General features: G+C 33.2%; 3 protein-coding genes and 1 pseudogene across 6 annotated transcripts; 1 reads left to right on the top strand and 3 right to left on the bottom strand.

Moving 5' to 3' along the window:
- Window positions 1–3,314: 3,314 nt before the first annotated feature.
- On the bottom strand, window positions 3,315–6,474 carry LOC112792454 (uncharacterized). The gene is made up of 6 exons (XM_025835700.3): window positions 6,190–6,474; window positions 5,842–5,971; window positions 5,198–5,731; window positions 4,502–4,994; window positions 4,175–4,256; window positions 3,315–3,680 (listed from the first exon to the last, which is right to left on the bottom strand). The coding sequence occupies exons 1-6, from the start codon at window positions 6,217–6,219 to the stop codon at window positions 3,468–3,470; spliced, it is 1,482 nt and encodes a 493-aa protein (XP_025691485.1). The 5' UTR covers window positions 6,220–6,474; the 3' UTR covers window positions 3,315–3,467.
- A 1,573-nt stretch (window positions 6,475–8,047) lies between these two features.
- Window positions 8,048–12,429, top strand: LOC112792453 (uncharacterized; annotated as a pseudogene).
- A 792-nt stretch (window positions 12,430–13,221) lies between these two features.
- On the bottom strand, window positions 13,222–16,768 carry LOC112792451 (uncharacterized protein At2g02148). 3 transcript variants are annotated; one of them, XM_072212893.1, is made up of 9 exons: window positions 16,607–16,768; window positions 16,159–16,471; window positions 15,959–16,061; window positions 15,534–15,866; window positions 15,265–15,427; window positions 14,672–14,795; window positions 14,335–14,391; window positions 13,801–14,046; window positions 13,222–13,549 (listed from the first exon to the last, which is right to left on the bottom strand). In XM_072212893.1, the coding sequence occupies exons 2-9, from the start codon at window positions 16,330–16,332 to the stop codon at window positions 13,448–13,450; spliced, it is 1,302 nt and encodes a 433-aa protein (XP_072068994.1). In that variant the 5' UTR covers window positions 16,333–16,471; window positions 16,607–16,768; the 3' UTR covers window positions 13,222–13,447. The 3 variants fall into 3 exon arrangements, with proteins under 3 accessions (XP_072068994.1, XP_072068995.1, XP_072068996.1); XM_072212894.1 differs by having other exon boundaries at window positions 16,159–16,342; window positions 16,607–16,749; XM_072212895.1 differs by lacking the exon at window positions 16,159–16,471 and having other exon boundaries at window positions 16,607–16,743.
- A 1,866-nt stretch (window positions 16,769–18,634) lies between these two features.
- Window positions 18,635–22,587, bottom strand: LOC112792450 (probable CDP-diacylglycerol--inositol 3-phosphatidyltransferase 2). 2 transcript variants are annotated; one of them, XM_025835694.3, is made up of 12 exons: window positions 22,376–22,574; window positions 22,095–22,128; window positions 21,479–21,620; window positions 21,019–21,103; window positions 20,873–20,922; window positions 20,427–20,466; window positions 20,285–20,329; window positions 20,128–20,193; window positions 19,902–20,016; window positions 19,744–19,800; window positions 19,543–19,641; window positions 18,635–18,920 (listed from the first exon to the last, which is right to left on the bottom strand). In XM_025835694.3, exons 3-12 carry the CDS (start codon window positions 21,555–21,557, stop codon window positions 18,861–18,863), a joined length of 696 nt encoding a protein of 231 aa, XP_025691479.1. In that variant the 5' UTR covers window positions 21,558–21,620; window positions 22,095–22,128; window positions 22,376–22,574; the 3' UTR covers window positions 18,635–18,860. The 2 variants fall into 2 exon arrangements, with proteins under 2 accessions (XP_025691479.1, XP_025691478.1); XM_025835693.2 differs by lacking the exon at window positions 22,095–22,128 and having other exon boundaries at window positions 22,376–22,587.
- Window positions 22,588–22,903: the final 316 nt, after the last annotated feature.

Here is a 22,903-nt window from a genome sequence, read left to right as displayed (position 1 = left end):
GAAGAAGGATTCAATTCGGGAAAAATGTCGATTATAATATGAGGTTTTGAAAGATTGTTTTTGGAGACTCTTTTCTGTTTTAAATAAAAAAAGATCTATTATAGGAAATTGTAGATTTTGGAATGTGTTAGAGTGGATTTTAGAATTTTCAATAAAGATGAGAGTTACACCACCAGGAGTTAGAATTAGTGAATCAATTACATGATACTTTAAGATTAATTAAACTACTAGCTCTTTTATGCAAGTAAAAACACTCTCGAAAGAGGTCACAAGTTATAGTTTCACTATAACTATTTGAAAAGATTTAGTTCCTTTAAAAATAGAGTTGCTTGCTTGGTTTGTCTTGATAAACAGAGTTGTTAATAAGCAGGATAATGTTTGTGCTTTATGTAAAAAAAATGTAAAATATATTCACTACTTATTTTTTGAATGCGAATTTACGTGTGGTGCGAATAGTTATTTGATTTTTCACATACTATGGCCCTTCTCAAAAATATTAAAGAAACATTTTGAGAGTTAAAAAAGAGTTCACAATAAAAAAGAGGTACACAAGAAATGTTTGGTGTACTTTTTTGTAATTATCCAAAATTGTTTGGATTAAAAGAAATAGAAAAATTATTTAAAACAAGAAAATAAAAATGAAAGAAATTATCAACAAATCAATTCAGAATTACAAAGAATAAAATGATATGAATTCTTTTTATTATTTTTTTGTATTTTTGTTATTTTATATTTTGTTCTATTTATCTGTCATTTGACTTTATTATGCTGAACTGTCTTGTAGAAAAAAGAGAAATTTTAGTCAATATACGCAGTAGAATTGAATACATATTCAATTCCAAAGTTTCCTTTTTAACCCCTTAAAAAAAAGTTAATAATAATGCTTAAGATTTTATTCAAATAGTATCACTTATAAGTAAATACTTTATCCACTATGTAGGTACTTCTATGTTAAAAATATTTGCAAGATTTGGGTGTTTATTACATGGTTTCATAATATTGTTAATTAGATCTAATTAGATCAACAATGTATCACATAACAAATATTTTTTGTGTCCAAGTTATTTTTTGATATAAATTTATACAAGTTTTTTTAACATAATTTACTTCACATGTCACTATCTAACAAACTTTTCAATTAACGCACGAATATATAACGGTCCTTTTTGAAAGGATTTCATTTCCGTTTTCGATTTTTTTCAGTGTTTTCGATCTACGTTCTCTTTCATCTCTATGTTCTTTGTGTTTCTTTTCGTTCGTTCTTTGCGTTCTTTTTCTTTGTTTTCTACGTTTTTTAAATTAAGCTATGAAATCAGTTTTGAACAGTTATCTCGTTATTGAAGGGGAGCCTCGGAGCAGCGGATGAGTTGTCTCCACGTGACCTCAAGGTCACGGGTTCAAGCCGTGGAAACAGCCACTGATATAATTATCAGGTTAGGCTGCGTACATTACAACCTTGGTTGCGGCCCTTTCCCGGACCCTGCGTTAAACGCGGGACGCTTGTGCACCGGGTTGCCCTTTTATCTCGTTATTGAAGATAATGAATGATTCAAGTTCAAATAGTCAATTGAATCAGAGCAAAGTGGATTATTGTTTTGAATTCAATCAAGTGGCTGATGTGTGGTTCGATTCTAGTTAATCTTTTCGTAGTAGTTTATGATTCTGTAGGTGAATAATGTTGTTTTTGTTTGTGAAAGTTGTTGTTCATCGTTGATGGTTTAAATTGAATTTAATGTAGGATTTCTGCATTAAAGAAAATATTTTTGTGTATTTGTAGCAAATTTCGGTATAAAAATAAGATATTTTTGTGTATTGTTAAGAATTTTCGGTGTATGTGTACTGATAAGTTCTGCATAATTCAAAACTTTTCTTCTCACTTCTCCTCATCTTCTGCGGTTTCTTCTTCTTTTTTTTCATCATCATCACCATTTTCTTTTTTTCCTTATTCATCTTTTCCTTCTTATTTTACATTCTCAAGTTTCTTCTTGTTTTATTCTCATAACAAGAATAAAAACAAAAAAATCAAACAAAAAAGAAGAAGAAACACATAATACTACAAAATTACTTGGAAGATGATGAACCTACATTCATTCAACTAAAAAAAAAGAAAGAAATAAGAAAAAAATACAGCATCAAAGAAAATATTTTTGTGTATCAAATTTCGGTGTAAACTAAGATATTTATGTGTATTATTTAAGAATTTTCGGTGTTTTTGTACTGATAAGTTCTGCATCATTCAAGACTCTTCATCTTCCTCCTCCTCATCTTCTGCTTCTTCTTCTTTTTTTTTAATCATTATCACCATCTTTTTTTTCTTATTCATCTTTTCCTTCTTATTTTACCTTCTCAAGTTTCTTCTTGTTTTACTTTATCAATAAGAATAAAAACAACAAGATTAAGCAGAAAAAAAGAAAAAACACATAATACTGCAAAATTATTTGGAAGAGGATGAACTTACATTCATTCAACTAAAAGAAACAAAGAAATAAATATAAAAAGAAGAAGAAAAAAATGCAGCATTAAAAGAAACATTTTTGTGTATTTGTAACAAATTTCGGTGTAAAACTAAGATATTTATGTGTTTTGTTTAAGAATTTTCGGTATTTTTGTACTGATAAGTTCTGCATAATTCAAAACTCTTCATCTTCCTCCTCCTCATCTTATTTCATTTTCTCGTAATTATTTTTGAATTCACTTTTCGTGACGATTTTGAGAGATTTTGATGCTTGTTTAAATTTTGAGTGTTGCAGACTTGCAGTTTTGATTGAGGGAGAAGAATCGTTTGTCATAATTTGATTGAGGGAGAAAAATCGTTTGTCATAATGGTTTTTGCGCTATTCAAGAATAGGAAAAATGTGTATCTACACGCAATCTAAACTGATGATTATTTTTGTTAAATTTATACCAACTTATATAAATTTATGTGCCAAAAAAACTTATATATATCGCAGGCCTGATCATATAAAGTTATAAACCCCACATCCTATTAATAAACCACTAACGAATATTTACATAAACACGATATATGACTCCTTTTTTGGAAGGTCTATAATGAGAGTGGGTGCCTTATTTAAAGAATGATTTAACTTTCCTCGAATAGATACACTCCTAAAGACTCTCTTCATTGCTAGTCTATACCTCTATATAGTAGAGAATCAAATCTGGTATTTTTATGAAGGTTGTTTATGAACAATTCTTAACTACTAGACTATAGTTGATCACATTTAACTTTTACTTTATTAAATATTCAGGATTATGATCAGAACATTTTTTGGAAGCTATATCTTTACTATGAGCTAGTTTTAGAAGAAATATGGAAAATAAAAAGTAGGTATATCAACAAGAAAACCATTGTGTCATCTTACCCCATGAGGGTAATACAAGAGGCATAATTAACATGCTTAGAAGTAAGCAGCAAAAACACATTGCATACCAACAGAACAATGAAACTCTGTGCTTGCTTTCTTTTAAGAGCACCATCTGCAGCAAGAAAAGGGTAAATATGAGGAAGGAACATGGCCGGTTCTTCGTATATATGATGCTTGTTCTTCAGTTTTCGCAGCTTCACGATTTCTATTGGCTTCCGCCGATGCTCGCTTTTCCTCAGCCTTGTGCCTTACAGTTGCTAGTTTATTCATGAGCTTATCATGTGCTTTGCTCCTTATTCTTTCAACCTCTACCTGCAACCAGAGTATTGTTTTTATTACATGATGTGTAGCCATTGCTCTAAAACACTAACATCTTTATTTTCCGGTTCTAATGTACTTGTTATGTCCTTTATTTTTAACATGCCCTCGCATGCAAGAGCCCTTGAGATTTTGATGTTTGGACAATCAAAATTCAAAGGCTCCCTTAACCAAACAGAGAACAACAGCACATGGCATCTCCAAGACTCCAACCACTCATTGAAATTTTACTAAAGCTTATTCATACAGTAGAGAAGAATCAAGACAAACTATTAATAGCATAAAGGACTTAGATTTAAATAACTTATCTGTAGACATGGTTTACAATATTGTCGTATCATCTATGTAGCAGGCCCTAGGAAAAGGTTTTGTAGTTCCATTCGGAACTAGTGAAGATTAAAGGATAACATCCATAATGTTACCCCAAAAAGCTAAGTAAAAGATTCATGTAGAAAAAAAAAGTTGCAGTAATAACAGACCGTAAATACCTCAATTTTCCTCATCTTGGCTTCTGTTTTTGCTTTCTGATGATTTTCCCATGCTTGAATTTTCATCTCCTCACGCCTAAACCTGTGTGTATAACATCACACACTTCTTTCAGAGAAAATTTTGGGTGAAAAATAAAAAACAAAATACACTTCTGACATATAAGAAACAAATCCACAGAACCAACTAGGATTAAACTCCTAACCAGTTGATTGTCATGTCATACCAGCTATCCTCAAACCATAAGCTAATAAAGAAATATTAATGATTTTATATCCAACAGCAATAGAGTTTATATAACCGAAACCAAAAACTGAATAAATAAAGACCTGGCCATATACTTGGCCTTCTCAGCCTCCTCCCATGCTGCTGCTCGTGCTTCAACAACATTCCTACTAGGTTCAGCTGTTTTATTTTTCAGTGAAGTCGATGCATCCTTATCCTCCTCTTCTTTGCTAGCCCAAGCAGCAATGTTTGTTTTGCCTAGTTGTGTCCCAAGGGCCATTATTTCTCTCCTGGTTTTCATTTGTAGCTCCTTTTCGGATAATTCATTCTTGCTGGGACTTAGATGATCATTGCAAGGATCAGCTAAAGGTGATGTAGGAGCAGCTCTGGCAGGAGTAGAAGGATGGGAAGAATTTGGGCTTCGAGTTGGGGTTGTCGCCCTCAAGGGTGTGCTTGTCCTTGATGGCTCCTGGCTAGCAATAGGGGTCATTTCTGTACCCATATCTCTCATTGATACAGACCGAGCCGTTGAAGGGGGAGGAACGAATGTTGTTGCGCTTTGAATGGCAATGGATGAACTATGCTGGCTGTGACTAACTGCCAATATCAACTAGCATAAAGTTAACAACAAAACTAAACTGTCATGGCTGATTTAAATGCTTTAAAAGTGAATGTGTTCTTTAGTATTAGCACCTTCAAGTTATAAGAAACCATCACTAGAAGAGTTTGAAAACCATAACAAACTTGTCAAGCATTCCTACAGAGTTTTGAAATAGTATACAATGTGCATAAAAACCTACCGAAAGAATTTGCAATGGCATAGGGATCGGCTTCCCAATTCATAAACTTGTGTCCTCCACTTTCCATCTTAGTTTGATCTGTATCCATTTGCTTGGTATCTGGTTCATCTAAACCAATTTCTTTTTGGTCTGGAACTTCAACAATAACCTTCATAGAAGACTGGCGGCTTGCATGGGTAAGACCAGGTACCTTTCGAGATCCTACTTGCCCACCTTGCCCCTGAGTCTGTCCAGTTTTCGGCCTATTAGATGTTGGACTTGCTATCCATTTCTCTGCATCATGCCATTTAGATGGTGCTGGTTTTGAGAAAGGTCCCAAGGGCACTCTCTGTGAAGCTCGCTCAGCCCTTTGAAATTCGAACATTGGGGAGGACATGATCATAGTATCATGGCCACTATCATAATCCAAGGAAGGATCATCTAGTATTCTATGCCTTGAAGTTATTATGGCATTATCCTTTACATTAGAGGTTGAACATTCAGGAAGGACACTCACCACGTCTACATCTTTACAGTGATCAGAACTGCTACCACCTGCAAAATAGTGATGCAGAAATCCCCACATTTTTTTTAGATTTACCATTTCCCCAACCTTCATGGCTGCATTGTACTTTCAAGTTTCAAGGACATGAAAGAGAATGTACCAGATTCATCCATGTCGGAGTTGAGAGATCTCGCGGTGAAAGTGGAATCAAGCTCTTCCTCTTCTTTCCTTCTCTTCTCCACACCAAGTAGAATGTTCCTCAATTTTCCTGGGGAAAACCCTCCAACACTCTGCAATAAAAGGGGCAAGTCAAAGAACCCCAAATGAATAGATCAAAAGAAGTGTATGCACTTTGCACCAAACACGAGAAAAGTAAACAACTTTGAAATTATAATTAGTTTCCAAGGAGCATTTAGCAATGGGAGATGTGAAATATTAGAAACTGATAAACGAAGCCCAAAAAACAGAAAAAAAAAAAGAAGCGAGGGAGATTAATAGATTATATCACCTGAGGCTTTTGGATCCTTTCATAATCCATATTGGGTTGGCGTTGTTTGATCAAAAATGAAATCTTGGCATAATGCAGTGTGTCTTTCTTTTTGGTCTTTGATTGAAGCTTGCTTGAGTTGCAAAGGTGACAAGCTTGTCTTGTGTCTCAACTTGCAATGAAGAGAGAGAGAGATGGAAGCGAACACAAGGCTTGTTGAGTTGTTGTCTGATACACAGTACTCTCTCAGTGTCAGCTGTTTTGTTTACTGCTTCATCTCCCTCTTATCATATGCTTTTGTGGTCCACTTCCTTTCCCATCCCTATTCATTTTATAAATTATTATTATGTCATCTGGACATTTACTCCTAGTCCTAAACATTTTCGCTTAAAACTTTAAATTTTTTCTTATAATTCTTACTTATTAAGTAATTTGATTGGTAAGTTTATTAGTTCGCTTAAGCAAGTGTCGGAGTTCGAATTCCGCTTTATGCAGCAATTCATCTTTGACCTGTCGTTCATGATGGATTAGTCTTTGACCTGTTGAAAAACAAAAAAAAAGAAGTAAATTATATATATATATATTGAAGGAAAAAACTTCTTTAGTTAATTTTAATGAGATTTTTCATTTTATAATTTTTTTAGTCAATGCTTTTAAGATACTTATCAAAATTTTCTGTTTCTAAACGTTTCTTTTGGTTTTTGCTCCCCTCTTTTTATTATGGATGTGAATATATATCTCTGTGTTATTTTATAGGCATCTCCAATCTCCATTACCATCTCCTACATATATAATGTAATGACTAATGAGACAACCTTTGTTACTTTATATGCAATTATTATTCGTTTTCTAATGCAAAGTTCATAAGATTCGAGTAGTTGATGTAGAAAAAACGGTCAGACTCTAATTTGATGACCCTAATCATGTGGCTGCATGATGAGCCCATACAGCACTTCTCACTGGAGATTTTAATATCAGTTGTTCCCTGGTTGTTTAATTTTTTAATATATATTTAAAAACCACCAAACAATATTCATTCTCACATCAAATTTTTATATATAGGGTAAAATTTTAAGGATTTGTTATATTTACATCTTTTTACACAAGAGATCATATGATGTACATTTGAAGGAATCTATCGAAGATATGGTGTTTACATTTTTTTATATAATATATTTCTGTCATATCTATATTTTACAATTTATATATAAAATTATCGATCAAAATAATTTTATAAAAGTATATAAAATTTAAAATTAATATAATTATTATACATTTAGTAAAATAAAAATTTAAAATTTTCTATTAATAATAATCTTAAGAACATCTCTAATAGAGTGTTTTTAGAATATCATTTTTTATATTTTTAAAGAGTAAATTAATTAAAATTAAAATTTGTATTAAAATTTATTGATAAAATAAAATCGATATCATTTTAGAAATACGGTATTATTTTAATAAAAAATCAATAAAATTTTAACATTGGTATAATTATGTTGATAAAATAATTAAAAATAATATAAAATTTTAATTAAATTAAGACTAAACATTATAAAAACAAATTTTATTTTTAGTTTTTTTGTAATTATTTCACTTTTAATTTCAAATCATTATTTATAATATAACTATTTAAGTATTATTTTATAAAATCACAAATAAAATTAAAATTACTAACAAAGTATAACTCAAATAACATCATTTTTCTATACTTACTTAAAAATTATGAATTTAAATTTCACTTCTAACTTAAAAAAAAATTAAAATTAAAACTATCATTAAAGATGTTCTAAACACATCTGATTTAAATTGGTTTATTAAATTTTCAGTTTACTTGTATATTTTCAATTCACCACTTTTTTATTTTTTTTCCGTCATTGTTCTTCTGCATCATAACATAAACCTCGCCAATGGGCATCTCCAATCATAAACCCTAAAAACGTTTCCCTCCTCACGGAATTCTCATCACCATCTCCATTACAATCAAAGCAATGAACTTCATTAAAGTGAGAACCCCAAAATGAGAAACCCAGACGAAGATGCTGCTTTTCCTCCGCAACTTCTTCTACACCGGTCGCAGGGCCTCACCTTCAGTAAGCTCCTTCTCTTACTTCTTTCACCAAAACCCTACGCACTCATTTCCTGTTATCTTCACTGCTTCAACCCCATCATCTCAAAATCCAAACTTTGCTTGCCCCGTCATCTGGTTCACCGGTTTTATGTGTGTTATCAGATACCCTTTTTCCTCAAAACCTTCTTTTGATGACATTGCTTCTGAATCAGTGCGTAGTTTCTTGCAACAACAGGATAGTCCTCTAATTGATAGAATCTTTGATTCTGCATTGGCACCGGTTTTGGTGCCTAAAATTTTGGAGAAGTTACAAGGGGACCCCGTATCAGCATTGAGGTTTTTCCAGTTGGCAGGGACTCGAACCGGGTTTCGCCACACTACAGAGTCTTATTGCATCCTGGCTCACATTTTGTTTCGTGAGAAATTTTATTTTGATGCAAAGAGAATCATCAGGGAGTGGATTTTGCTTAGGGGGAGTTTCCGGGTTGTGATTTTTTTGATATGTTGTGGTTGACTAGGAATGTTTGTAGGTCAGGCTTTGGAGTTTTTGATACTTTGTTTAGTGTTTTTGTTGAGTTGGGAATGCTTGAGGAAGCTAGCCAATGCTTTTTGAAGATGGCAAACTTCAAGGTTTTGCCTAAGGTGCGTTCTTGTAATGAGCTTCTGCATAGACTTGCAAAGTCAGGCAAAGGGAAATCGTCAATGAATTTTTTCAATGACATGCTTGGGGCCGGCCTTTCGCCCTCAGTTTATACATATAATATAGTGATAGGTTATTTAGCCAAAGAAGGGGAGTTACAAACTGCTAGGAATTTTTTCGAACTGATGAAACAGACAGGTCTTACACCAGACACAGTCACGTATAATTCTCTCATCGATGGGTATGGAAAGGTAGGTTGCTTAGCTGAGGCAATAAGTTTACTTGAGGAAATGAAAGATGCCGGATGTGAGCCGGATGTCATAACTTACAACTCTTTAATAAATTGTTTCTGTAAATATGAAAGAATTCCTCAAGCTTTTGAGTATTTGCATGAGATGAAGGAAAGAGGGCTAAGACCAAATGTTGTAACGTACAGTACTCTAATTGATGCATTTTGCAAGGCTGGCATGATGCTAGAAGCAATGAAATTTTTTGTTGACATGATACGTGTTGGTCTTCAACCCAATGAATTTACTTATACATCTCTGATTGATGCAAATTGTAAAATAGGTGATTTGGATGAAGCATTCAAACTGGCAAATGAGATGTTGCAGGCTGGACTTGATCTAAATGTTGTCACACACACTGCATTGCTGGATGGCCTCTGTGAAGATGGCAGAATGAAAGAAGCCGAGGAATTATTTAAGGCCTTGTTGAAAGCTGGAGTGGCTCCTAACCAGCAAACCTATACTGCCCTTTTTCATGGATATATTAAGGCTAAGATGCTAGAAAATGCCAAGGATATTTTAGAGGAAATGAACAAGAAAGACTTCAAACCAGATCTTTTGCTGTATGGAACCAGAATATGGAGCCTTTGCAGCCAGAATAAGATACAAGAATCTGAAGCCGTAATACGTGAGATGATGGAGTCTGGTCTGACTGCAAATAGTTATACACAAACAACCATTATGGATGGATATCTTAAAGCTGGGAAAACCACAGAAGCAGTAAATATTTTACATGAAATGCAGGAATCGGGTATCAAAGCAACAGTTGTAACATTTGGTGCTCTAATAGATGGTTTGTGCAAGAAGGGATTAGTTGAGCAGGCTGTTAATTACTTTGGATGCATGACTAGCATTGGTCTGCAACCGAATATAATGATTTATACTGCTCTAATTGATGGACTTTATAAAAATGGTTTTGTTGAAGCAGCCAATAAGCTGTTCAATGAAATGCTGGATAAGGGAATCAGTCCAGATAAATTAGTTTACACTGCTTTGATTGATGGGAATCTGAAGCAGGGAAATCCTCAAGAAGCTTTGAGAGTGCAAAATAGAATGGTGGAAATGGGTATGGAGTTAGACCTACATGCTTATACTTCACTTGTCTCGGGTTTTTCTCGTTGTGGTCAATTGCAGCAAGCTAAGTCATTTCTTTATGAGATGCTTGAAAAGGGTATCATTCCTGATGAGGTTCTTCTTATTTGTCTGCTGAGGAGATATTATCAGATAGGAGACATTAATGAAGCTAAGGCACTTCATAATGATATGATGTGTAGGGGACTAATTGCTTCGACTCTTGATATAAGTGTTCCCTCTGTGTGCACTTGAGAAGGCAAATGTATTTTACATAACTGGTTTCCAGTTCCTTATGTGAGGGGCCAAAGTTCAATGGTTTGATTGGAATGAATTTGGTTCTTCATTTTATAATGACAATGGCCAATTCCAATTGATGCATTTTCGAGGCACTCATTTTCTCATGATGACGTAAATCCTACAGTTTCTGAATCTTGCATTTCAGTGTTCATATATGAATGAGATTATCAAGCTTACCATGACATGATGCTTTCCTAATTTGAAGATATTTTATTTCCCTTGGTGCTTGATAAAGATTTTAATTGTAGGTATTAGACTTTGTTCTTATATATACTTAGATTTGTTATTTTCTTGCCAATTTATATATTTGATGGACTTCATTCAACTTATAGGCTCATTCATTCTGTTGCAGCGCAAACACTTTTAGGCCTGTTATGAAATTGAACTAGGCTTCTAGTCTCATTGATCTCAAGAAGTGATCCTGCAAGAATTGTCAGAACAACAAATCACTTGCACAAAAGATGTAGAGGAGTTCAGTCATATTGGATGCTTTTCTTCACTGCATACATGCAGAAGGTGCTTGATACTTCTATTAGCATTTTAGTTAATATATTAATGTGAACACATCAAGTCTGGTAATTTACATCTAATTTCTTCATCAGATATTGGTGATGGTTTAGATTTCAAAGTTATAATACGAGCTGGAATAAATAGGTGAAGAATAAGACAGAAATACAAAGCTATGGTAAGAGCTGGAATAAATAGGTTAAATAGCTCTAAAGCTACAATAATAGCTGGAACCTGGAATAAATAGGTGAGTAATATAGCATAGATGCTGTATTTACAAGAATTGTCGCTCATATTTCAGAATTTAATCCTGAAAAGGGACCTGGGGAAGTAAGTCTCCTAAAAAGGGCACCCTCATTAAATAAAAATTTCATTGGTAGTTTTGCAATTATGACTGGAGTATTGTTTTACCATTTCTTGTCTTCTATTATGAAGTCAAAATCCGTGGACTGACTAGGAATTGACAACAGATAGCACAAGGACCAAACCTATTGAAATAGTGTAACATTATGGTATTGAAATTCACGAGTTTATATGCTAGTAATGGAGTATACATGCAAAGAGTTTATAAGCAGTTGTTGGTGCTTATTTTACTGAAATTGTTAATTGCTTTTCCTTTTATGGCTATGGCCTTCAAAAAGCTATTGTTTCCAAAAGTGCAACTATCTTTTTGATGAGTGCTGGTTTGCTGTACAGTTCTTTACTTCTGTAATCTGTTTGAATTGGCATTTTCTCCATCATAATTATGAATATAGATATTGTGAAGGAAAAACATATTTACTTGAGAAAATGTATGTCATACTGCATAAATGATATTCTGTGTTATGTGCGGTCCTTTTGATGCAATTTGTAAAACCACCTCTTTGTTTATGACAACAGGCTAATAAGAGGTTGTACTTTATCATCAGGTTGAAGCTGAGGAGCTTTTTTCAGTTTTCATGATCTTGTGTGTTATTCCTCCTAGTGAACTTTTCATCTTAATGCCATGGATAGGCTTTGTTATACTGAAGTGATTCAAAAGGGTCTCTTTCAATAAATTTGTGGTGGACCTTCCTAATGGATTGACTGATCAGGCTTCTCAGGTTCTCTTCCCAATCTTGTAACCTAGCAATCACACACAGTCACAACAGATTTCAGGTTCATAAAATTGCTGATTGGCCATTATAGGTAGATACATACATTTTTACATTTTTGTTTGAGAGTAGCATTGAAGAGGAGGATAGGTTGTTTCATTTAAATGGATTCATGATAGATACATAAATAGATAGAAACTTGGGAAAAGAGTTGTAACAAAGTTTTACAAGGTGCAACAGCAACACTATTGTAACAGCTATTTGTTTCTTTGTATATTGCATCATCATATAATGATAAATAATAATTTCATAGAATTTCTTGCCTCATTCAACATATGGATACAGTGACCCTGCAGGGAATGGTGATTTATATGGACTACAACTGACAATAATTTTATTCTAACAATAATGCGAATAATCGACACGGAAATAATAGATGGCATTAAATAGGATGGAAATGATGGTGGCCTGCGAGTAATAGACAAGTGGAGAGATAAGTGCAAACTTAAAAGCTATGTGGGACAATAATTATAGTTGAGCTCATGGTGGTCGGTTAATGATGTGCGATAGCATACGCTTAAATTAATACATGTGGAGCAGTATTAATTATGAAAACCATGGATGATATCAAATAATATTAGTGTAATGAAATAATGATATATCTTCTATTAATTAAGAAATTGAAAGAACATTATGAGAATAATCTGGGATATAATTTGGAAGGAACAGTTATCCTCGTGAAAGGAAAATGTAAAAATGTATGTATCACCTTGGGTTGTAGTTTACTTCATATGGTTATGAAAAGTTATTGTTTGGTTAAAAAAACAAATCTAAAACGAATTTTTTGGGTCATCATCTCTTATATTTCTGTTCGAGCCGCCACGCTTGCTTCTGTTAAGCGATCTTTGAAACCATTTCAACAAACCAAATTTTTAGATTTCTAAACCAGTCAACATTGTTTATCATTGTACCATCCAATATCCATAGTAGTTTTTTCACTTTTTGATTGACGAAAAACCAATGAAGACGAAAACAACCAAAATAGAACTTCATAGAAGATAGAACTTGAACTGCTAAATCAGCAATAATGGCTAGAGTACACTAGGATTCTTTGTATGATAACTTGCCATTTTGTCATTTCTGAACATTCTGTTACAACTTACATCAAAAAGCCAAACCCAATACAGATATCTACAAAGATTTACTCGGACTACACCTATGAGCTATCAAGTGAAATCTGCACTCTTTTCTACCTATTAAGCTAACTACACTTGAAATGTAAAGATGCTACTAGTGATCAGCCCAAGTTTGTCAATGAACTAGCAAAACTTGTTCAGATTCCTAACCTCTTTGAACCACACTCAGAACAAAACTTGGATGTTTCCCTCAGATATGGAGCCCCACATTCATCACAATATTTTGCAGGGGTTGGTGGCTGCACCATAAGCAACATGATATAAATGAGCAAAATGATGATGAAGCACTTATCATGCTCAAGTATCTCAAAGATAGACATCGGAGCACACAATTTAGAAGCTGAGTAGTGAGTACTAGCCCAGACTCCAGCAATAAGATAAAATTACACAGAATGACATGCATTAGTTTGTCTACTAGGTCTTGGAGGTGGAAAAAAGAAGTCGGAATTCTCATCTGATAAAAAGAAGTTTCACCATCAAATAAGCTTACCAGCATGTGCAAGCGTCCTCCAACATGGCCACCTGTGAGTGGTTGTAAGCAATTCATGTGTTGGGATATTGATGTTGGTTGGTGAGCATGAGATATTTCCGACAGGTGGGACGGCGGACCACTTTGATGGTTATGGGAATAGGGCCCTGCATGCGGACTTTGGTGCATAGCTTGATTGTTTTGGAGAACTGCGTGAAACTGAGGTTGATGTGGCAATGATTGCAAGTGATGTTTGGTCGGGGTTTGCTGTTGATTTTGTGGTCAGGAAAAAAAAGTTCCGATGTTATGTTGATGCTCCCATAAAATATATAAAAAAGAAAAGGCAAGGGAAAAAAAAAAGCCCGAGAATCAAGATCCATCCAAGCACAACCAAAGCAACATGTAGCACAATCAAACTATAGTTTATATATGATACAAGAGAAGATACTTAAATTTAATGTAATAACCATCCAAAGAAAAGATACAGCAATCACCAACCATCTCATCTGAAGACGAAAGAACCAAATACCTACATACATATATATATTTACTTACTGAGCGAAATCCTTGATTAATAGTCAATGTAGAAGAATTGTCAGCTCCAGGGAAACTCTGTTAACATGTCATAACCATGAAACACTAGTTAATGTTTGAATGTAAATAACTGCAGCAATTACAATTTATTCAATCTCTGAATTATCACACTCAACAGAATTAGTTTCATTACACAGCAATCAGTACCATAGTGGAAGCAGATGATAAACACATCATGTTCAGAGCCAGAGCATGCTAGTTAGACATTGCAAACAAAAACAAAGTCGGAAGTTGCTTATATTTTTGGATATCTTACAAGGATCACTTTATTCACCAAAATGAGGCACATCATACTTACAGGGATATCAGGGATATTGGAAAGTGAAATTGATGCAGCACGCCGAAACTTGTGTCTTGGAGAATAAAATTTGTAGTCATCAGCTGAGATAGCTACTTCATTCCGACCTGTCAATCTCTTAAACCTAAAAACGATCAAAACAAATCAAATCAAGTGTGCACTCCCTGAAGGCTCAAACAAATGCTCATTCTTAAGTTTATCATTTTTCATATTAGACTTGTCAGCAGCTTCAGAATAAAGCAATAATCAACATTCAAAACAGTAGAAGCAAATTATCAGCAGATCCAACATCATCATAAATATACTTTCTTAAAATTGCAAAGAAAACCTACATTTCCTACAAGATAATGCCACCACGTGAATTTATCAATTTATTTTATTGCAATTGTTCTATACATCCAATTTTTAAAGGAATTAGAGTGAGGGAAAGCACATTAATGCTTGAATGAACCAAAAACAGATATTCTGCTAAGGGAAAAACAAATATTATTATGCACTTTTACCTATATAAAACTTCACATCCAGGAAGGCCCCGGCGCAGTTAAAAGAATATAGAAGGAAAGACAAAATGAACACTAGAACACTCAGCTTACCATTCAGCATCATCAATTGACATGGTATTTGGTTTCTCGACAACTTTCAAACCATTAACTACCACAAAACGAACTCGCTTCTCTTCTTGTATAACTAGTTCTGGGAACCTTGTCCTTGTTTCCATAGAAGTTGCCAATTCTCTTCTCTTATATGTACGCGGTCCTGTGAAGGAGCAACCCTTGTTAATTGCACAAAAGAGGGAGCTATCAACCAAATTTCTTCCGAATGCAAAGGGTAAAAGTTATTATAATAATTATTATCATTTAACCTTTTTTAGGAAACTTCTTAGCCAGTCTTCTATACAAACCACCAGCTGCTTCAAGGGCTACCCCAATCGTCTTCTCGCGAATACCATTCAAGGAAGCAAGCCTCATATTAACATCATTCACTAAAGTCTCATACATATTGGCCACATACATCAAAGGCAGAGCAAAATTCGGGTCCCCTTCATACTGTATCTCCCTGTTCCTTCTCTTATCCAGCTTGTCTTGGCCGGAATAATCAGCCTCTGAATCAGCCACTTCAATCACATGATCATCGATAAAATGATCCACAACTATTTGCAGAAACCTCGCCCTTGCTGTCTCTATAGGCGAAACATCTAACCTCCAAGTTGAGCTAAAATCAGTCACCTCAAACTCAAGATTTCCACACAGAATCTAATTTAGCAAACCAAAAGCTACATGATTTTACCCTCAATGGTTAAGATATCATAAGTGCCCCTGGAAGACTCGTTAGTCTCCAGACTTGAGCGATCCTCGTCAAAACAACTCCTATGGGACTCGTTCATGCAGTCCTACAAGAATAGTGAGAAGAAACCGAATGAAAAGTTTCTTATTTTTTATTCTTGAATGCAATGCAGAGAAAGTGAAGAAAAGTGGAGCAGCACTCACGACGGCAGCAGCAGAATCGTGTGTGGTGGGGTCCGGGGTGGGGGCGGCGATGTGGTCAATGGGGGAGGGTGCGGCGGTTCTGGCGTCGACAGCGTTGAGAACGTGGAGGGGACTCTCGATGAAGGAAGAGGGTGAATTGAGGTTGTAGTGCTGCACCGGAACCCTAGTCCCCATTCTGTATTTTCTTTTTCAATAATAATAATTAAGAATCAGTTTGAAGTGAAATGGAGGAGGTGGAAGAGATTGTGGTGGTGGTTGTTGTTGTGAATGAAGCAGTTGCTCATGCGTGTGCAGATGAAGGTGATGGTGATCACTGAAAATGGGTTGGAGAGAAGCCATGGAGAGAGAGAGAGAGAGAGAGAGGAGAGAGAGATTTAACGGCTATACGGAGGGAGAAGGAAAAAACAAAAAAGAAGGGAGGAGTCCAAAGCTGAGGTTGAGACCATACCTGAGGTTTCTGAAGCTCGAAGCAGTACCCAAGCCTAACTCCGAGTCTCCGCTCCACAGTCCACCCAACCTTTACTTGTGGTTTTAGTTTGAGAGTTTTACACACACACCCTGTTGACCCACCTCCTTAGCTCCTCCCTTCTTTCTGTTTCGGTTTTTTCCTTGCTATGTATAATGTAGATTAAATTATTGTTTTTGTCTTAATATTATTTGGAGTAAGTAATAAAGTTGTTTTTAATATTTATATTATTTTATTTAAATTTTTAATATTTTAAATTTTTTTTAATATTGTTTTACCGTTAAAGATTCATTCACATAATTAATCGTAAGGCAAAATTAAAATAATTTTAAAATATTAAAAATTTAAATAGAACAAAAATATTAGAAATAAAAATAATATTTTATTTTTAAAAAAATATCAAATCATATAAAAATAAAAGTAAATTTTAATTGAATAAATTGTATTATGAATTTAAGATTTTTATTTATCATAAAATACTTTTAGATTTATTAGTAGATAAATTTTAAAAAAAAATAAATATGATACATATATAATAAAGTATAAATGATACATTTTTATTTATAATGTATTGAACTTTTTTAATGTTTAATTTAAATAAATTTTATTTTTAATTTAAAAATAAATTTTAATTTTATCCTTCAATAATATCAATTTTTTACGATAGGTAGTTATTCAATTATTTTTTAATAATATCTAAATAAATTACATTTAATCGTATTACTTTCATTCTAAATAAATTTATCTTTTAAAATTTTACTCTTAAAAATTTTTACTCATCATGACATGTATATAGAATAATTAGTACATAAACTTGTGGAAAAAAAAAGAATGTAGTACATATACAATAAAATATAAATTATACATTTTGTCTCTAATGTACCAAAATTTTTTAATGTTTAATTTAGTTAAATTTTATTTTTAATTTTAAGATAAATTTTAATTTTATCCTTCAATAATATCAATTTTTTTTACTGTAAATAATTAAGTCTTCAACGTTTTCACCCTATTTAAGTCTTTAACGTTTTAAAATTGTTTCAATTTTGTCTTGCCGTCAATTCTGTTAATAGATCACTAACAGCAGGACAATATTGAGACGATTTTGAAATATTAGAGACTTAAATAGAACGATTTAAATATTAGGAACAACTTTAAAACTTACCATAAATATTAAAGACAAAAACGATATATTATTCTATAATATATTTATTAGAGTTAATTCCCAAAATGACTCCCTCACTGTCACTATAATCAATAATTCATCAATTTTAAAATATTGATGAGAGTGACTCTTGAGGGATTGAAAGTGACGGTTAGAGTGATAGAAATGCTGAAATGGTGGGTATTTGAAATTAGGATTTTTTATTGGGGTTAAAATTTGAAAAAAAAAATTGATTAATAGTTAACTATTCAAAATATGGCGAGATAAAATTAAAACTATTTCATACGTTAAAGATAAAATTAAATCAAATTAATGTCAAAAATAATTTTAAAAATTTCAAAAACGTTAGAATAAAAAGCATATTTTATTCTTAAAATATATTAAATTATATATATATTTGAATAAAAATACATAATAAGTAAATCTAATAATTAATTTTAGTGTATAAATAATATTTTTATTAAATTATATATATAAATTATCTTTCCACTCCATAATTTTGCCAAATCCCCAAATTATCTCTGAACTTTCTAAGTTTATACACCAACAAATCCTAAGAAAAATTATTATTAAAGCTTACAATCAACTTTTCAAAAACTTTTGTTCCATTGTGTCCATCCAGTTCATGTTTGTCATGGATCATATTCTTAACTATGATATATCAGCAAAAAATTACTACAAAAATCAAACCAATGTGAAGTTGATTTTTTTAGGACTAAATTTAATATTAATTCGATATTAAGGATTCTAATTTTATTTTGTTTATTTTTTCTAAAACCTGAGAACCTTGCATCAAGTTAAAATGGGAAACTGTGAAAGGTGATTGGAGAAATGAGTACTCAAAAAAGTATCAAAAATGCAATGAACACCGTGTTATAAGAATTGCTTACAACCTGACAGCTTCTCTAATTCACCTCACCACTTCTCTATTTCTTTAATTACAAATAATTAAAATTAAAGGCAATCTAAACTCAACTACATTTACGATACTATTTCTGTATTAGTAGTCTAGTTACACTGAGCTCAAACTCGATAAATGGCAAAGGCAAGAGATTCATAGCTATGGATGGAACATCACTGCTTGTGTTTTTTGTCGATGTCATAAAGCACACATGCATCTGCTGCTGTCTTCAGCTGAAACAAGGGTTTTGTGGCAGATTTCAGGGATTTAAACTAACTGACAACTAAAACATCAGAAGAGAAGCTTCACATATTCACATGCATGCTCGTTGGAATTGGAAATAAGTGCAAGTTAACTAATAAATCAATTCCAGAACTTTCTGTTTATGACTAGACTGATAACATCTAAACTATCTAGGTCAACTAGTAACTATTAATTTAAAACATTATCAGGTAAAGTTACTCACTCATGTTCATACATCTAAAGTTAAGCATGTGTGTTCTGAGGATAAACTAAACTTGCTAATAACTAAATATATGCTGCATCCAAATTACATTCAGATTATTGTCAATCCTAGATATTAACTTCAAGCCTACTGCAAAGTGCAAACTGAACCGATGTCAACATTTGCTACATGATACATAACTAAGACTTGATTGGACTCCACTTTGAAAATTTTGTACGGGCAAACCACAAAACCTGTTTACATGTGGTGGTAGAAAGAATTTTTTTGAAAACTTCTGAATCTCCAAATCTTCCATAATTGCGATGCTTAAAAGAATATTCCAAACCAAACAATATAAAAAAATTTCAACCACCATATGAATATCTTGCATAAATGAATCATATACAAACCTGAATGACATTGGTAAGCTGCTTGATTGTGCATCCAACTAAACTTGTTGCGATTAGAAAAGAGAGTATTGATATCTTTTGCAGATTTGTTGCTAAAACCTGAAATAAAATAAAAGACAATTGAGAACAGATGATCTAACAGAACCTTCTAGTCATCCTAAGATAGTCTAACAACATTTATGAGTCACTGAGAGCACTTACATCTGTCAATTTCTCTGTATGATTCTCCGAAAGATAAAACAGGATTAAGTAAAGAACCTGCAGAATATAAAGGATAAGAACAAAAAATATAATTAAAAACATTTTTCACAAAAGTTAAATAAAATAAATAAATTTCAAGGAGACAGTATTACAGTTACCTCACATGAGACACAACAGTAAGCCATAAACATCCTATTGCCATAGTATAACCTGAAAAGCCAGTTACTACTGTCTTTTACATCTTTATGACTAGCCTTGCCCATCAAGAAAGTGCTGCATTTAAAATAAAACACAGCTAAAGAACTCCATCAAATCAAACCTGCAAATGCAGAATCATAAAATTTGCATAGAGGGGGGAAAAAGCACAAAGTTTACATGCATTACCTGTACATTTGAAGCCAGTGGCTAGCAATATCTAAAGCTAGCAAGGACAAGAAGACTAAGCCAGGCCTTTACACAAATTCACCATAAAAGTCAGGTTTACAAGCCCATGCTTAAATGACAGCAAATGATGAACAGTTAAAAAGGAGAAAACTCTTACTTGTAAACTTGGGAAAGAACAACAAGTAGACAAGCAGTGCTAATTCTGATATTAAGGAAGCCACATTAATTCAAATAACACAAAAATCAAACAATGTAAATAACTATAACAACACATTCTTTGGCTTGAGAGAGAGAGAAACCTGTCCGTAACCATGTCCAGAACAGCTCCGAAGGTTGACACTGAATCAAGAAAACAAGATTGCTATTTAGTTATTTATTTATTATATAGAATAGTTACCTTTTTAAACAAGTTACTAAAGAGGAAATACTGTCCCATTCCATGGTTAAGGCATGCCACGAAGCCCCCAAGTCTTTTGAACCTAATATCTTCTAAAACAATGTCTAATCATACCAGTTCACCCAAACTTTATACTTATGGCATATATCACCCCTCCTTTTTCTTTCTTGCCTAAAGGCTAAGCAATGTACAGGACAAACAGTCAACACTAATACCATCATATGAGCAAAACAAATTGTAATGACCTTCTCAATTAACTAGAACAAAAAAGAGATAATGTGTACATAACACTCCTCAAAGAATTATATAACAGAATAAAATTGGTATAACCACTACAGGAAATTATACCTTGATTGAATTTGCGAGCAGCCCAGCCATCCACAGCATCACATACAAAGCTGACAACAGAAAATAGCTAGATTACGCTTCAGATCCCATAGAATTAAAGAAGAGAAGGTTCAAAACTAGAAAAAGTGCATAAAATTGTACCCCACCTGAAAAAATAGAGAATAGAGAACAATATTTTGTTTGTAAAACATACGTGGAAAGCAAAGCAGTTTAAAAGAACCCGGGTATATCCTGCATCATCACACACTTGGTAAATATAGTGTACCCATTATGAATTACAAACAGCAGACTCTAGACATGAGATAAATTTGTTTAACTCTATTGCCCTTGAGTAACATCCTTTTGCTTGAAAATTCAGTTGCAAACACATGGTACAATCCAATTAAGCCCCAAGGAAAGGTTGTCGAGGATTTATGTTTTCCAAAAACCAAATGAGGCAAAGGTTGTAAGTGGAGATTTTCCGCAATATTCTGCTGGTGAGTCCTTTATTGAAGTTGAATGACTCCCATAATTTTAATCAACTTAACAAGCATTGAAACATATTTTCTTCAATATGTAATTATGCATGAGAGAACAAAACATAGTATAGAATAATCAAATACCCACCTATAATATTAGGAATATAAAGGTACACAGACAATTTACTAGGTTTTGATCCAGGTTTTGGTCCAGGTTTCTTGGCCATTGAAGCTTCTTTGTATTGTAAAGTTGAATAAAGAGTATACGATTGGCAAAATCAGATATACACCTGCATATACATGAACATGATGCAAAAGTCAACCATATTAGAACATAGCTATTCATTCAAAGACAGATTAATAAAGGAAACAAAATCATCTCATAGACCAACACATCAATTTATCACATAATGAACTTTCTCAAATCCCATTAAAAAAAAAAAAAAAAACTCCAATCAACAAAGATAAAAGAACTTTGTATGTTTATTATCTCCAAAAATCTCATAAACCAAATCGAAGATTATAATAATTATTAGCTCAAACTTACCACTGGTGGAAAATCTTATAAAAGACAAATCAGAAATTGCTGGCAAACAAGTAAAGTGCCCTACCATTCCCTTTCTATGATACACGAAACTTAAAATGCAAGAGATTCACGAGAACTCAAACTCTATATCTAAACGCAAATGGAAACCAGAGGAAAGGAACAACGTAGTTGAAAGGAGTAGAAGATGGAAGAAAGGGAAGAGCAAGAATTAGGATACCGGCGAGAGTGTATGGCGGAGGAATGACATGGAGCTGTACGGAGCAACGACAGTTAGATTGGCGAAACGGGCGAAGTGAGCAACGTAGATTGTTCCGATTAACAAAAAAAATGACGCCATAATAATTATTATCTTAATAAACTGAGAAACAGAATGCCAATTGGAGAACGCTAAACGAAAAATTGTGGAAGAGCTTCAAAGCACAACCAGCATCAACATCAGAAGAACAAAACCGAGAAAAAAAATATTGCAGCTCAGAGTAAATGAGAATTAGAACTCACTGGAAGGCCGGTAACTCGACGGCTGATGCGACGGAAAAGTTGAGAGGCGTAAGGCGGCGCAAGGCCAATGGCAACGGTTGGCGGATGGCGACGGAGGTAGGATGGTGCCTGGGGTGGTTGGGACAACCGATTAATGCGCTATTACTCCAATGACCAAAGTATGCATTCGATTTTGGTCTTTTCTGTAATTATTTTCAAAGTTAAGGCATATTGGTTATTGATAAAGTATTTGAATATAAAAATATGTGCCGTATAATTAATTTTTAATTTATATTTTATATTTTAATATATATTTTATGTGTACTTGATTTTATATATATATATAATTATAATTAATAATAATAGAGTAATCTGATTATCAACTTTTCTTTTAGATGTGTTTGCAAAATTTTTAAGATAAAAAATAATTATATTAAATATTTGTGGCAGGTGCAAATTGCAAAGTATATATTTTGTATGAAGTATAGTGCAACAATTTAGACTATCAAAGAGAGTCAGTTCTCATCACGTCTCCTTTTTTTTGGGTAC

The sequence above is a fragment of the Arachis hypogaea genome, chromosome 13 (genome assembly GCF_003086295.3).
Source record: "Arachis hypogaea cultivar Tifrunner chromosome 13, arahy.Tifrunner.gnm2.J5K5, whole genome shotgun sequence".
NCBI lineage: Eukaryota > Viridiplantae > Streptophyta > Magnoliopsida > Fabales > Fabaceae > Arachis > Arachis hypogaea.
Note: the sequence above shows the minus strand (reverse complement) of the source record. Positions and strands in the feature narration are given on the sequence as shown.

Bases quoted from the DNA above. Each gene is read 5' to 3' on its own strand.
- LOC112792454 (XM_025835700.3), bottom strand. From the start codon at position 6,219: ATGGATTATGAAAGGATCCAAAAGCCTCAG. The intron at 5,972-6,189 runs GTGATATAATCT...CTTTTATTGCAG, and splicing joins AAAGGATCCAAAAGCCTCAG to AGTGTTGGAGGGTTTTCCCC. The intron at 4,995-5,197 runs GTAGGTTTTTAT...TGATATTGGCAG, and splicing joins TGCCATTGCAAATTCTTTCG to TTAGTCACAGCCAGCATAGT.
- LOC112792451 (XM_072212893.1), bottom strand. From the start codon at position 16,332: ATGGGGACTAGGGTTCCGGTGCAGCACTACAACCTCAATTCACCCTCT. The intron at 15,867-15,958 runs GTAAAATCATGT...CTTGGAGGTTAG, and splicing joins TGATATCTTAACCATTGAGG to ATGTTTCGCCTATAGAGACA. The intron at 15,428-15,533 runs GTTAAATGATAA...GCTCCTTCACAG, and splicing joins TAAGAAGTTTCCTAAAAAAG to GACCGCGTACATATAAGAGA.
- LOC112792450 (XM_025835693.2), bottom strand. From the start codon at position 21,557: ATGGCCAAGAAACCTGGACCAAAACCTGGATCAAAACCTAGTAAATTG. The intron at 20,923-21,018 runs GTGGGGTACAAT...TTCTGTTGTCAG, and splicing joins TCTATTCTCTATTTTTTCAG to CTTTGTATGTGATGCTGTGG. The intron at 20,017-20,127 runs GTAATGCATGTA...TTTTAAATGCAG, and splicing joins CACTGGCTTCAAATGTACAG to CACTTTCTTGATGGGCAAGG.